At 40.8% G+C, this 13,284-nt stretch overlaps 2 protein-coding genes across 2 annotated transcripts; one reads left to right on the top strand and one right to left on the bottom strand.

The window, feature by feature from the left end:
* The first annotated feature begins 2,305 nt into the window (after positions 1-2,305).
* Positions 2,306-7,136, top strand: plek2 (pleckstrin 2). Its single transcript, XM_022766133.1, has 9 exons — positions 2,306-2,494; positions 2,660-2,824; positions 3,612-3,796; positions 3,908-3,999; positions 4,738-4,925; positions 5,053-5,154; positions 5,638-5,721; positions 6,012-6,090; positions 6,610-7,136. The coding sequence occupies exons 1-9, from the start codon at positions 2,441-2,443 to the stop codon at positions 6,735-6,737; spliced, it is 1,077 nt and encodes a 358-aa protein (XP_022621854.1). The 5' UTR covers positions 2,306-2,440; the 3' UTR covers positions 6,738-7,136.
* Positions 7,137-7,564: 428 nt separating this feature from the next.
* Positions 7,565-12,037, bottom strand: LOC111237151 (galectin-related protein B-like). Its single transcript, XM_022766131.1, has 4 exons — positions 11,867-12,037; positions 11,484-11,569; positions 9,776-9,956; positions 7,565-8,633 (listed from the first exon to the last, which is right to left on the bottom strand). The coding sequence occupies exons 1-4, from the start codon at positions 11,891-11,893 to the stop codon at positions 8,490-8,492; spliced, it is 438 nt and encodes a 145-aa protein (XP_022621852.1). The 5' UTR covers positions 11,894-12,037; the 3' UTR covers positions 7,565-8,489.
* Positions 12,038-13,284: the final 1,247 nt, after the last annotated feature.

Raw genomic sequence — 13,284 nt, 5'->3', positions numbered from 1 at the left:
TTAGTTCCTCTTTAACCATCTTTACTTTTCAAATAATCAATTTTGCACAAGAAGCAGCAGCTTTAACAGAAAGATTTGTGCTCATGTGGGAATAAAACCCCTCAGGTCTCTGTTTCCTGTCTCAGTTTCAGTCTCATAAAGGATGAGATTGACCAGCCACACGCTCTGTGTAACCAGCTGTGGACGAGGACACGCAAACACACACCCAGCGAACAATAAGACTGTGGACCAAGAAAACAGAGTCTGGCGGGGTGTTTGTGTTTTAAGTGTGTGTGACCAGGACAACCTGGCGCTCCACGTGAGCCGACCTGCGTCAGAGCCCTTCATATCCTGGCGTGCCAAAACACCATCATTTCTTTTTTCTTTTTTTTACGTAATTAATGTTTGATTTATGGTTAATGTTACACAGAGGGCATTCCAGACACACCTTCACCTGCGACTTGGCTTCACAGACTTCAGCTCTGAGGAGTTTGTTTGACTTCGCCTCCGGAGAGGTGCTTGAGACTGTGAAGCAGGATTTAGGTTATTGTTTCCTTGTTTAACCGATTCTTTTCTTTCTTCCTGACACTCAGTTCGGCCCGACACATTCCCATTGTCTCGTGACCGCGTGCCTGTACGTGCAGAGTCCTTCACTGTGGAGACTCAGCCAGGAGAGCCGTGACAGTTCAACACTAACACTTCCTTTAGTTTTCATGCAGAATAAAAACTGACATGAGGAAGAAGAAGAATCTACAGTTTTATTTTAGTTATTGTCTGACTGACACTGGAGTTTTTATTCAACATCAATCATTCAACCTGGAGAAGAAGATTATATTATTACACTTGTTTTAACTTGTGTTTCTTTTACATCTGTTCCAAACTTTATGACAGAGTTCCTTCTACATTATCAGTCATTCAGTCCCTCAGTTAACGCTCCTGTCACTGTAGCATTTGTTAGCTTGTTTGATAGCATGACATCAAACAAACAAGGCAACTAAACATAAAAATACACATAAAAGTAGTTGTGAAATAGCATTGCATTGCTCATATTAATGGTGACCATGTTTCAGCGAACCTGTCTGTTCTCAACTGTAATCCTGCTGTGATTCTCTCCATGGTGTAAACCTCTCTCACCTGTTCTCTCTCTCTCACCTGTTCTCTCTCTCTCTCTCTCTCTCTCTCTGCAACATCCTTGATATTTTTTCTTTATTGCAATTTCTTCTGTTGTTGTCTGACGATTACACAAACAGATCTATCTGCAATAAGCTGACATCGACAATATAGCAGCTGCCTCAGTCTGTCAAGGTCATTTTTGCATGAACAGATAATTCATACTGTCATTTTCCTGCTGGATTCTTCAGCCACCGTTAAAGAATCCTGCAGGAATTCAGAGTCTTTGTTTGAGTTTAAAGGTTTTCATTTTTCAGACCCAGAGAAGAAATCCTAGAGAAGCAATCGCAGTGGTTTCAACTGCAAAACAAAACAACAGCAACAGGCTCTATGCAGCTTTTACAAATTTATTTAAGTGTCCCAGTCAGACATGGCAGTGTGACGGTGAACCAGCATGCAACACACCTACGACCCTGCAGCTAAATGGAATCCAGCCAACACTCATTTTCTTATTTACAACATGTCTTCTCACACACAGGCCTGGTTCTGGTTCTGGTTCCATAACACATAAAAACCACGATACGAGGGTCGTGTGACAGAGCAACATTAGTTCCAATGCAAACAGGATGAATGTCTTTCACTCTCTAAGGTGATCCTGTTTTCAGCAGCGTCAGTTCAGAGCAGAAGTGTGAAACAGAAAGTTTGACGAGTAGAGAGACTGAGTCATTTCCAGGAATGATGCTGAAAGTAAAGACTGTCTCCTCTTCCTTATTGTGCTCTTTGTTCTGTGAGAACCAGGAACCAGGAAAAGGAGACGGAGACGGAGGAGAAAAGCTCTGCGGGGCCTCGTGTGGCTTCAGAAGCAGGAGCCTCAGTAACAATCCTCTTTCATGCACAACATATTCTCGTTAAGCAGGTATCTGTGCACTTTGCAGGAATTAACATTTGAATGAGACCTGAACAGCAGCTGTGCTCGACCACCAGCTGCTGGTTTTTCATCAAAATGGGATAAAAACACGTCTCATCTGCTCGGAGCTTCGTCTCCAGGATGGAAGACGAAGTTGTTGTGGAGGGAAAACATTTCAGGAATCATGAGCTCTCACCAAAAACATCTTCCCCCTCCCTCTGAAGGAGGCGCTGCGCCCTCCTGTGGCGACAGGCAGGAGTTACAGGCGTGGGTTAACACGCATGTGTGTTGAGCAAGGTGAGTGTGTGTGAGTGTGTGTGCTTGGGTGTGAACAGGGTGACGACTTCAGAGAGCCACAGAGGAAAAAAAGAAAACTCCCCTGAAGACTGAAAACCTGAGCGAGCAGCAACAGGCAGCTCATTCGTCCAGGTCGCACTGAACAACATGGATCCAGACAAGAAAACCTCGACTCTGAGAGAAGGATTCCTGGTGAAGAGGGTGAGAGATTTCTGTGGAACAGATCAAAGTTCAGAAGCTGTGAGATAAGGAGTCAGTGTGGTGATGGAGATTTCTATTTGTCTGACAGAGTTTTGGCTTCTTCTCAGACGGATCTTAAATCCAAGCAGCCGGTTTTTCTAACTGTCCTGTCTCATCTGCTTCCAGGGTCACGTTGTACACAACTGGAAGGCGCGCTGGTTTGTGTTGATGCCAGACAAGCTGCTGTATTACAAGTACGAGGGAGGGAAAAGAGACTCGTGTCAGCGAGGGAAGATCCTGCTGAAGGACTGTGTGCTGACTTGTCCTTTTCTGGACTGTGAAAATCGGCCGGTGAGTTTGTTTCAGGCACCGGAGGTTTTTATAGGATTACAGGAAAGTTTCAGAAAACTGATTCTGAAAAGTCATTTCATTTAAACAGTGTTGAGACGGGAGACATTTCCTAATCCCTGTTTAAACACTGTGGATTTAACCTCAGCTCGTCTGTTTGAAACACCTGAGACCAGGTGAACACGAAGACCTGAACGTTACTGTCAAAGCACAATCAGAAAATTACTTTATAGTCAAGTTCATTAATGTACCTTCATCATTTGTTTTCAATCTGATTCTTCTGTGATCGATCCAAATAATCAAATATACAAACAATACAAACAACTACAGTTCAATAAAACTGAGACAAAAAATATACCAGATTATTCCTCTTTAAAGTTATTAAACGTAATAAGATCAAGAGTTTTAATTTATTCTCTAAATTACATTATAAAGCCAATAAAATGGGGGGTGATTTTTGTAATCGTCAAATTACAAATTAACAATAAATTTAATGTCATAATTATTACTTTAACAATATATAATGATGTTTTTATATTCGAGCAGCTGATGTTGCGTTCACTGTTTTCCTTTGTTTATGTTTTAATGGGTAGACTCCTCAGTGGGGGAGGGGCTTCATCCTTTCACACCTTGTTTTGATGAGACAGAACTTTCCCTCAGGTTCATGATTCGTCAGGACCTGACTTCCATCATCCATCATCCAACTTTTCAATTCATGTTTCCCGTTCTGCAGATTTTTAAATGTCCTCTGGTGCTAATGATAAAAAAAATCTCCCTTCTCTATTTTTAGCTGGTGTTCAAGCTCCAGACAGTAAACGGAGTGGATCATTTCCTGGAGGCTTGTTCCCGAGAGGAGCGGGACGAGTGGGCAGCTGACATCACGGCTGCCGTCGACCGGCTGCGGGCGGCTGATGGTGGGAAGATGACGAACCAGGAAGAGCCTGATGGTTCCCAGTTACACAACATTGATCTCAGGTAAACAACAAACGTCTCCCACAGTCTTCACGTAAACGTCCAACCCTGTGGTGTTTTCACTGCCTCTGTTTTTACATCTGACATGTTTCTCTTTTTCCTTCTGTCTTAAAGCAAAGTGTTGGACTCCATGTACGACGTCCACAGTGGAATGAAGATGAGCACTCACGTGGAGCAGGGCAGCAGCTACAGCAACTGTTTCTCAGGTGAGCCTCTTTCCTCTTTTACCTGTCAGGTGTGATCTGATCTGAGACGACAGCAGCCTGCCGTCTGTCCTCTGCTCTCTGCAGGATGGAGCTCGGTTCATAACTGGGACACACTGTAGCTTACAGGTCGTATCTTTAGCAATTATTGATATTTAAATTAAGTTTTGAATGATATCATTGGATTTTTAAGCAATATGAGTTAATTTGTATTTTACAGAGACAGTTCAAAACATATATATTATATATATATATAAGACTAATAAAGAATTTAGAACAACAACTTCAGACACGGTGACGAGTAAATACATTTGTAAAATCTGCTTTTTTAAAATTTATTTGGTGAAAACAACTAGACAAGACTAAGAAAGTGATAATATAACATAACAACATATTATTGCTATACATTTAAATACATGAGATTTATTGACAGGGAGAGAAAAACAATAATAAACAAGTAAGGTGTCTGTTCAGACTGTCCCTGTCTGTCTCTGTCTCTAAAGCACCTGCATCTATATAAACCTGTTTATAGCCAGTGTGTGTGTTTAAAGCCAGGCTCAAGGAAAACAATAAAACACCTGAATATATGAAGCTTGTTCTCTTCAGTCTGTATCTAGTGCTGCATCTATTTAAATCACGTCTTCATGTATCCGCTGGGTTTATGTCTGACTCCATGAGCATATCACAGTACAGTGTGTACGTACATGCACGTATAGCTTTAGGTGTGTGGCGTCCCTGCAGGTTCAGCCGTGGTGGACTGGCTGGTGTTCATGCAGCTGGTTCTGACCCGTGTGGAGGCCGTGACGCTGGCCTCCGCCCTGCTGGAGGAGGGTTTCCTGCGCACGGTCGGCCTGAAGAGCGTGGAGGCCCTGCGCACCGCCGGGCTCAGCGAGCAGTTCATGGACGACTCCACCGCTCTGTACAGCTTCGTGAGTAGCACTGAGTTTGAGCGTTTTGACCTCTGACCCCTGATTGTGAGCGTTAATCCTCTTCTTACATCCGTCTGAGCAGGCGGAGGTTCTGCTCGGTTCACAACGTGTTTGTGTTTAATCACAGTCTGAAAACTTAAAGAAGAGAGGCAGCGTGAAGGCGGAGACGTCGCTGTCTGCAGTGGAGCTGAGCGGGAAAGTGATAAAGAGAGGATTTCTGCTGAAACAGGTGAATTAGCCCCGAGTTCATATTTAACACCAGTTCCAAATAGCTTATAACTAATGGCATAACTAATGGTTGATGAATAGATCAGTTATAAGCCATTAATAACAACAACCTTTGGGAGATCACAAAATCCATTTATCAACAATTTACTAACATTTACAAGAGCAGATTACATGGATGTAAAAAAAACTTTTATTAACAATTTATTCACATTTCTAGCTGCAGAACTGATGGATTATTACAAAGTGAGAAACCTCTGGATTAATGGATTAATAACAATCATTAAAACATGGGATAAACACCCGCCAGTGGCCAAACCTGGCAACCCAACTTGTGATCTCATTACTGGCTTATAACTGATGTATAAAGCATCAATAAGTGTTTTATTAACTATTGGTGAGACTGTTGAACACAACTTAAAATCACTGTTTGTATTTGTGAGAGTGAATGTGTCAAAGTGACACTGTAAATGATCTTTACACGCAGGGACACAGGAGGAAGAACTGGAAGGTGCGACTGTTTGTGCTGCGTTCAGAACCTGCGTTCCTTCACTACTACGATCCCACCAAGGTGAGTGTGCAGGCAATAAACTACTGTTACAATCACTTACAGGACGTTTTAAAAACTAATCATCTGGTTAAACTTAAAAAAGAATCAGATTGATGGACATAACAAATATATAAAGCTCAGATCCCATGATGTAGGTGAACTCCTGGATGATGACAAAAGGCTCAAACTAAGCAGTTGTTTTGTTTTACCTTTGCCTCAGGTCATTACTCATAATACCCATAATTCCCAGTAATTCCCCTCCACAGTCCTGAGTCAGTCTGATCCACTTCCTGTCTTGTGTCACTCCTCAGGATGACCTCAGCCCGGCGGGCGGCTTCTCACTGCGCAGCTGTCTGGTGTCTTCTCTGGACGATAACGGCGTTCCCTCAGGTGAGTCGCCGTCTGCGGTGACGCCTCGAAAACATCGTTTTTAAAAACAAACTGTTGTAAGACAGGATGAGCAACAACATCCTCTTATTCCTCCCCACACACAAACTTAATACATCTACATATGTTGAATTTCCATATACATATAAAATAAAAACACATATGTAAAAACTACATATGAAACCAGACATACGTATAAAGCCTTTTAACACGTGTTTACATTATAAACAGTAGAGTCCAAAAGTCTGAGACATTTTCCCAGAATGTGAAGAAACATGTTTAAAATTAATAAGAAAAACATATATGAACATATAGAATAATGTATATTGTTTTAATAAACCATTATATATATGTGTATATATATATATATATATATATATGTGATGATAATAAATCCTCTTACAGGTGACACATATGGAAACCTCACTCTTGATACAGGCACATTTATGTCATATATTACATTTTATTTTTGTTTTCCATGTTAATTGATTATAAATAACGACCTTGATTTATCTTCTGCAGGTGTGAAAGGAAACATTCAGGGAAACCTGTTTAAAATCATCACTCACTCAGACACACATTACTTCATCCAGGCTCCGACGCAGCAGGAGAAGATGGACTGGATCGACGCCATCAGAGAGCAGACGTGAAGCAGCAGCTTCCTGTTCTGACGGAGAGTCCATTTACACATTCCATGAATGTACCGTAGCAACAGGGAGGGAGCATGCGATCGAAATGAACGTGGCAGCGGTTACGTAACATTCCTGATTCTGTGTTTTAAAGTTTCTACCAGGACGATTTAACTGCTTTTAAAAACTGTGGCATTTCTCTTGTGACATATTCAGTTTAATGTAAATGGGTTTTTTTTTTTTTAATGTGTTTTACATGATTTCTTCAACATTAAATATAAACATAAACAGCTTGATACGTCTCCACACTCAGTGCTGCAGAAATCATTTACTCCAGTACTGAGCCACGGCTTTGAGGTGCTTGCTACTTCTGACAGTGAAAATAACTCGTTCATTTTCAGATGAAGTGATTTTGATTTATATCTGACAAAATAAAATACAGTGTTAAATATTAAATTAGTGGTTTGCACCTTTTTTTTTCTTTTGCAAAAAGCAACATGTGGCCCCTCTGTCGACTCTCAGATTTCTGTTTCCTCTAAACTTCAAAAATGTTTTTATTTCAGTAAGAATTTGAGAACCAGGTTTGTACAGTTATTCAATATTTCAAAAACAATATTTTACATATTTGTGCAGCAGAACTTTTTCTTGTTTCCTACCCCATCAATTATCTCAGGGGTGGAGTATTTTCATTGGGTTTATAGGGTTCGTTTATCTTTAAGTAAAGGATCTGATAGCAAGAGGACGTGCAAGTACAGACAAGAGACGCCCGGGGAGGAGGTTGTCACAGTCATGGGGTTTGAGTGCAGGCCGGCTGCTGGAGGCGCTCCCTGCAATAACAGACTGACACTCCCACTCAGCAAGCTGAGTCCAGCCTTTATCTGAGTGACTCAGGCTGAGCCGCTGCTGCTTCACAGCCTTACTCCGCTGGAATCGCCTGATATGAAACATGATGCGCCGCTGGAGGAAGTCCAAGTAGAAGTTACACGAGCACAGAGGGAAAAACAACAACCAAAAAAAAAAAATAACAACAAAAGTGATTTATTGCAGTGAAGTAAAGTCAATATGTAACATTCACATAAAAAGTGCTAGTGGTAAATGAAACGGACGGGAACCAGCGGGCGTTAGTGGATGACGGTGCAGTAACAGAAAGTGTGACGTAATAATCTAATGTGTAAAAGTGGAGATAAACTCAGAGGAGAGAAACACTGACATGCACTAATGTAGGCTACTTAAATCATTTTACATTGTTACACCTGTTACAGTACTTAGTCGGCCACAGAATGACAATCAGCTGATTTCAGAAAACATTCATCTTCATGCAGGCGCTCGTAAACGTAAGTGCTTTCAAAGGTTAACTCCAGAGAAATCAAAGAACGAACCATCTGAAACCTGGTTTCAGTGCACAAAGCCTGATGCAGCTCCTTTTACTGCTGACACATCATGTTTGTACAAACGTTCATGGAGGGAAAAATATCGAAGCTTAGACCGCATTGTTTAAAACTTAATTCACTTCAGTTCAAATCACATTCCTCAGTTGATTTAAGACATTGATGACTGTTACATTCAGTCAGTATCTTCAAGTCCCCAAACAGGTAATCTAGTGAAGGCACTTAGACTTTACACGTGATTACGAGGCAGGTAAAACTTTGTTTGGAACTGGAAACACAACATCCCCATCGTGGGGTCAATTTAGTCACTCAAGAAGTAGTTCTATTCTAATCGTGTGTATTGTCTGCTGTCCCGGGACGTCCTGGTGTCGTTCGTCTGCGGGGGTTAGGCCACCTTGGTGAGCTGTAGGTCTCCAAAGACTCGTAAGGAGGTGAGGGAGGCGAGCTTGGGGATCCGGTGGGTGAAGCCACACAGAGGCTGTCCGTCCACCAGGATACGAAACTGCTGGTGCTCGCAAACGATCTCCATCTAAGAGTCGGACAGAATACGGGGGGTGGGGGGGGTTAGTTTTTATATTTAAAGCTGCATGTTTTTATTCCTCCGCGTCGACAACAGTCAGAGCAGCAGCCATGTTGTTTTCAGGTTGTTCGTCCGTCTCGTGGACACGACGTCTCAGTAACGCCTTGATGGAACTTCTTCAAATTTGGCACAAACACTAACTGGGACTTAAGGATGAACTGATTACATTTTGGTGGCTAAAGGTCAAAGGTCAAGGTCAGTGTGACCTCATGAAACCCTTTTTAGCCATAACTCAAGACTTTACAGAAATTATGATAAAATTTCACACAAACGCTTCATATTTTATATTGACTCTGGATAAATAACCTGTGACCGGAGACTGGTCTGAGTGGAGGAGGTGATTCTAGTTTATATTTAAAGCTGCATGTTTTAGACTTAAAACTTAGTGTCAGCCTGACTCACAAGCCGGGGCTGCAACAGGGAAGTCGACCAGTGACGGACCAGTCATTAGCTTTGTCTTTTTGTGTCGTTTGGAGTTTCCCAAAACATATTTACACAATTAAAGAGACGCTGTGAAATGTTAGGCTATCATTAGGACTATGGAGCAATGTTTTCATGTCATTCACATGCACTAACATGGGTTTTACACTCATCAAGTGTCGGTGGCAGCAACGCAACAAGAAACTTAATAATGCAGCAGCAAAGGTGCAGGGAGATTTACTTTTTTTCTTTTTTTACAAATGTTTTATGAGGCAGGAAGTACGTACGGACTTATATTTGTTAGGCACAAATTATTCTAAATTTATTGTAAATATGACTTTTATTTAGAGAAGAGAGAAGAAAAGTATTTTAAATGTATGAACATCATGTAAACAGCAGCAACTCCGTGCTCTGTCTAGACTCCAGAGGAAGAAGATAAACAGAACCATAAAAGATAATCACCTCTACTACTTTTATCCTAACAGTGACAAACAATAGCATGTTACCGTGGCAACCAAACATGCAAAGTTGCTTATGGTGCAGCTTTAAAGGCTGACTGTGTCACAGGGTGATTCACTGTGAGTGTAACACCGGTCACTCCCCAGATCTCACACGTTACAATCATCCGGTCTCAGTGCAAAAACAGTCAGACATATATTTTTTTAAAGTACCTTGAAGGATTCTCCAGGTGCGAAAGGAAAGAAGGAGAGGGTGTTTTCAGCCGGACCCCACTTTCCAGCCAGGCGGGCGTTGCGTTGGACGGCCTTATCCATGAAGCTGACCTTCAGCAGAAGACCCACGTCGCCCTCCGTGTCCGCGTCCTGAGGCTTCGTGGACACAGTGAGCTCAATGCTGAGGAAACACACACGGACATCAGGGACAGACAGAGTGGTGCAGAATACTAAAATGTGAAGACTGACATTTAGCTTTTCTTTCTTTCTTTCTTTCTTTCTTTCTTTCTTTCTTTCTTTCTTTCTTTCTTTCTTTCTTTCTTTCTTCCTGTCCAGATTACGTGGAGAACAGTGACATCTCCTGGTCTTCATGATAACTATAATCTGGTAATGAGGCATTTAATGACGTCTGAATATCAGATGATCTTAATCAGTGTCAGTGAGATCTCACACATCACTAACGATGGATCTCACTCTTCATTTTCTCATTCAATTTTCAGCAGTGGAAAAAAACAAAGAACATTTCCTGCACTGCACTTCAGTAGAAGTTAAAGGTACATGTACTAATGTCAAGGCGAGATATTTTGCTTTTTCACTGCACTACATTTATTTAACTATGATAATAAAAATTACTTTGCTGATTAAGATTTTACAAACAAAATAATGAGAAATTTAATTTAAAATAAGCTTCATCTTCACCAATTACGTCTTACATTATACTCATATAACAATGGTCCAATAATACGAGGATACAACACTGACAGAGGCCATTCTGCATAATGACAACTTTTATTTTTGATATCCTTTTGTAAAATAACTTCAGCAACATTTTGAGTATTGAGTATTCTGACAATGAGGTATCATGACTTAAACAAAAAGATAAATTGAATATTTCTTTTTTGATTGCAGCTCTTCCTTTGGACCAAAGCTAAAACGTCACAAACAACACACTTGTGTACAACTTTCCCATTTTACAGGGAATTTTGTTTCTTTATTACAGTTTTTTTGTGAATGTACATTTTATTTGAACCCAATCTGAGCACCAAGACGACAAACGTGTTTGGCTGCATATTTTTTGGTGATATTAACAGCAGACTAAAGAGAAATAAAATGAAAATGGAAAGATCTAAAATAAACACTGTCCTGTTACAGTCAGTATTGAGGAAATTGGCCCTTCGAGCGTCTGTCCTTAAAAACCCTGCTGATGTTTCTGCAGCCAAAAATAAGTTTCTTTACATAAAAAAAGAAGTTTATTTTTGCTCGCTGTGTTTTTTTTGTGTAGCCTAATTGTGATGTTTTACTGGACATAATTGATGACTGACTGAATAAACAACCCGATGATATTATCAACCAAAGAATTTCCACAGTGACTCTTTAGATTTCATGGGATTTGCAGCTCTCCCACGCACATTCACGGACTAACCTATAATTAGGAAACGCACAAGGATATTTTCCCTGCACGGGGACTCGCTGCGAGGTTGGCATATGCCCTCAAACACAGACAGCAGCTGTATCTGCTTTAAAAATCTGTTTTATTGGCAGCCAGGGCATCTTTATCACTGACTTTAATTGGCTGCCACGTCATGTGCGCAACAGTACGTTAATAATGTACAATTCGCTCTTCCTTGCAGATTGAAAACAGGTGTGTGCGTGTGTGTGTGTGTGTGTGTGTGTGTGTGTGTGTGTGTGTGTGTGTGTGTGCACTAACCTTTTGGGTTTCTTGTTAATAATTCCCATAACAACCAGTTTCATTGAAGGCCGCAGCCCACCCTTTATCTCTCCGATGTACTCCCCCTGTGAAACAATAGAGATGTGTACACGCACAGATGAGCACGAGGCCTACCGCTCCACAGACAAGACACTTTATTACTGGAGGATCTATGAGCCGGTCCCTCATCATGCAGTCTGCGGTGCGCTGCAACCTATGGCACCGATGGGAACAATAGCTTTATTGATTCGGATCCTAAAACAATCAGTGACTCAGCTGCACAAACTCTGCTCCTGGATTTTTGTTTCCCACCATCCTCAGCGGTTCAGTATTAAACGTCTCAATGCATGCGGCGTTAAACGAAGAAAAAAGCAGCTACATACATTTTCTTTCTTGTCCTTTTCTTCCATTCCACCCAGGGCGTGATGCGGTGTGGAGGTTTTCGAGCTGTGATGCCAACTGAGGACTGATTGACTCTGCCTCCAGCTGGCAAACCCCGCCTGTACTACGTTGTCATAGAGACAGGCTCCCAATTTGACAGTGATGATGGTGGGAAGCGGGAGACCGGCAGGGAGAGAGAGGAGGGTTCTCATACAGGCTGAACTACGGAAGAGGATTAGGGCCAATTTTTTTTTTTTTTTTTAAATAGATTTCTGACTCAGTCAGAATTTTAACTTTAGTCTCATTTTAGATTCTTCGATTTGGACTTTTTGAGGATTTTTTTTATGTATTTATTTTTTTTAGGATTTTGACTTTAATCTCACAATTAAGAGATTAAACTTGAAAGTAAAAATGCTATTATCAAAAAAAAAAGAGAAACCACATTTTTCACACACACACCCTAATCCTCAAAGATTGAAAATCGAAAAATCTAAGATTAAAGTTAAAATTCCGATTTTTAAAAGAGTTTAAAGACACATGTCAAATCAGTCTTAATAATTTGGATCAGATTCTCTTTTGTAGCTAACATGTGAACGTGACCGTCTTCGTTGCCACCTCAACCCACCTGAGCACACAGCTGTCTACAGCCTGCGAATGATTCTCAGTCTATGTTAAAGTTATGTACATGTTGTGTGCTTCCTGTGATGGTCCTGAGAGTTCAGCCAAGCAAATAAACACTTGGAAATACACAAAACACAAGCAAAATAAAGTAAAACATCTGCATCAATTTGGACACAGATCATTTATTTTATTTAGGAAAAATGCTGCAAAGTGAGAGAACACAACCAAATACAGACACAAGCTGCAAATAAAGAAAACAAACAAGTAGCTGCAGAAACGCTGCAGGGTTAACAGCAGCTTTCTGGAAATCTGACTCATAGGATCAACCTTCATAGCTGGGGTCACCAAGGCAACAACAAGCCTGCTCCATGTGTTCATATATCCCCAGAGACATTTCCCTTGTAGTCTGTGAAACTTCTACATCACTATATTTGGTTGTGTTTGCAGCGTGTTTCTGTGTTTCCAACCTTTATTGGACTGTCATTACAGATGCATTAATATTTAAGCAGAATTGATTATTACTTTACTTTTTATAATGTTGTAACAATGCATCATGTTCAATAGGCAGATCATATCCTTTGTAAATATTGATTTTCAAAATAAAAAGCCTGAAATGTAGCATATAGAAGTATAATAGAAGTATAGAATAGAAGTATAAAGACTCATATGGTGGAAATAGTGAAGTAAAGTACCAGAACCTCCAAACTGTACATAAATACTTCAGTAAATTTACTCTTACTAAAGTTTTAACCTGGCACCAGGTTACATCTATGAACTGCTCATCCCCTAATCCAATCAC

This window comes from Seriola dumerili, unplaced genomic scaffold, assembly GCF_002260705.1.
Source record: "Seriola dumerili isolate Sdu_G_001 unplaced genomic scaffold, Sdu_1.0 BDQW01000811.1, whole genome shotgun sequence".
NCBI classification, from domain to species: Eukaryota; Metazoa; Chordata; class Actinopteri; order Carangiformes; family Carangidae; genus Seriola; species Seriola dumerili.
The sequence above is the reverse complement of the archived record's forward strand: the minus strand, read 5'-3'. Positions and strand labels throughout refer to the sequence as shown.

Excerpts from the sequence above, each read along its gene's own strand:
- plek2 (XM_022766133.1), top strand. The coding sequence starts at position 2,441 with ATGGATCCAGACAAGAAAACCTCGACTCTGAGAGAAGGATTCCTGGTG. Across the intron at positions 2,495-2,659 it reads AAGGATTCCTGGTGAAGAGG|GGTCACGTTGTACACAACTG; the intron begins GTGAGAGATTTC and ends ATCTGCTTCCAG. Across the intron at positions 6,091-6,609 it reads CGATAACGGCGTTCCCTCAG|GTGTGAAAGGAAACATTCAG; the intron begins GTGAGTCGCCGT and ends TATCTTCTGCAG.
- LOC111237151 (XM_022766131.1), bottom strand. The coding sequence starts at position 11,893 with ATGGAAGAAAAGGACAAGAAAGAAAAT. Across the intron at positions 11,570-11,866 it reads AAAAGGACAAGAAAGAAAAT|GGGGAGTACATCGGAGAGAT; the intron begins GTATGTAGCTGC and ends ATTGTTTCACAG. Across the intron at positions 9,957-11,483 it reads ATTAACAAGAAACCCAAAAG|CATTGAGCTCACTGTGTCCA; the intron begins GTTAGTGCACAC and ends GTGTTTCCTCAG.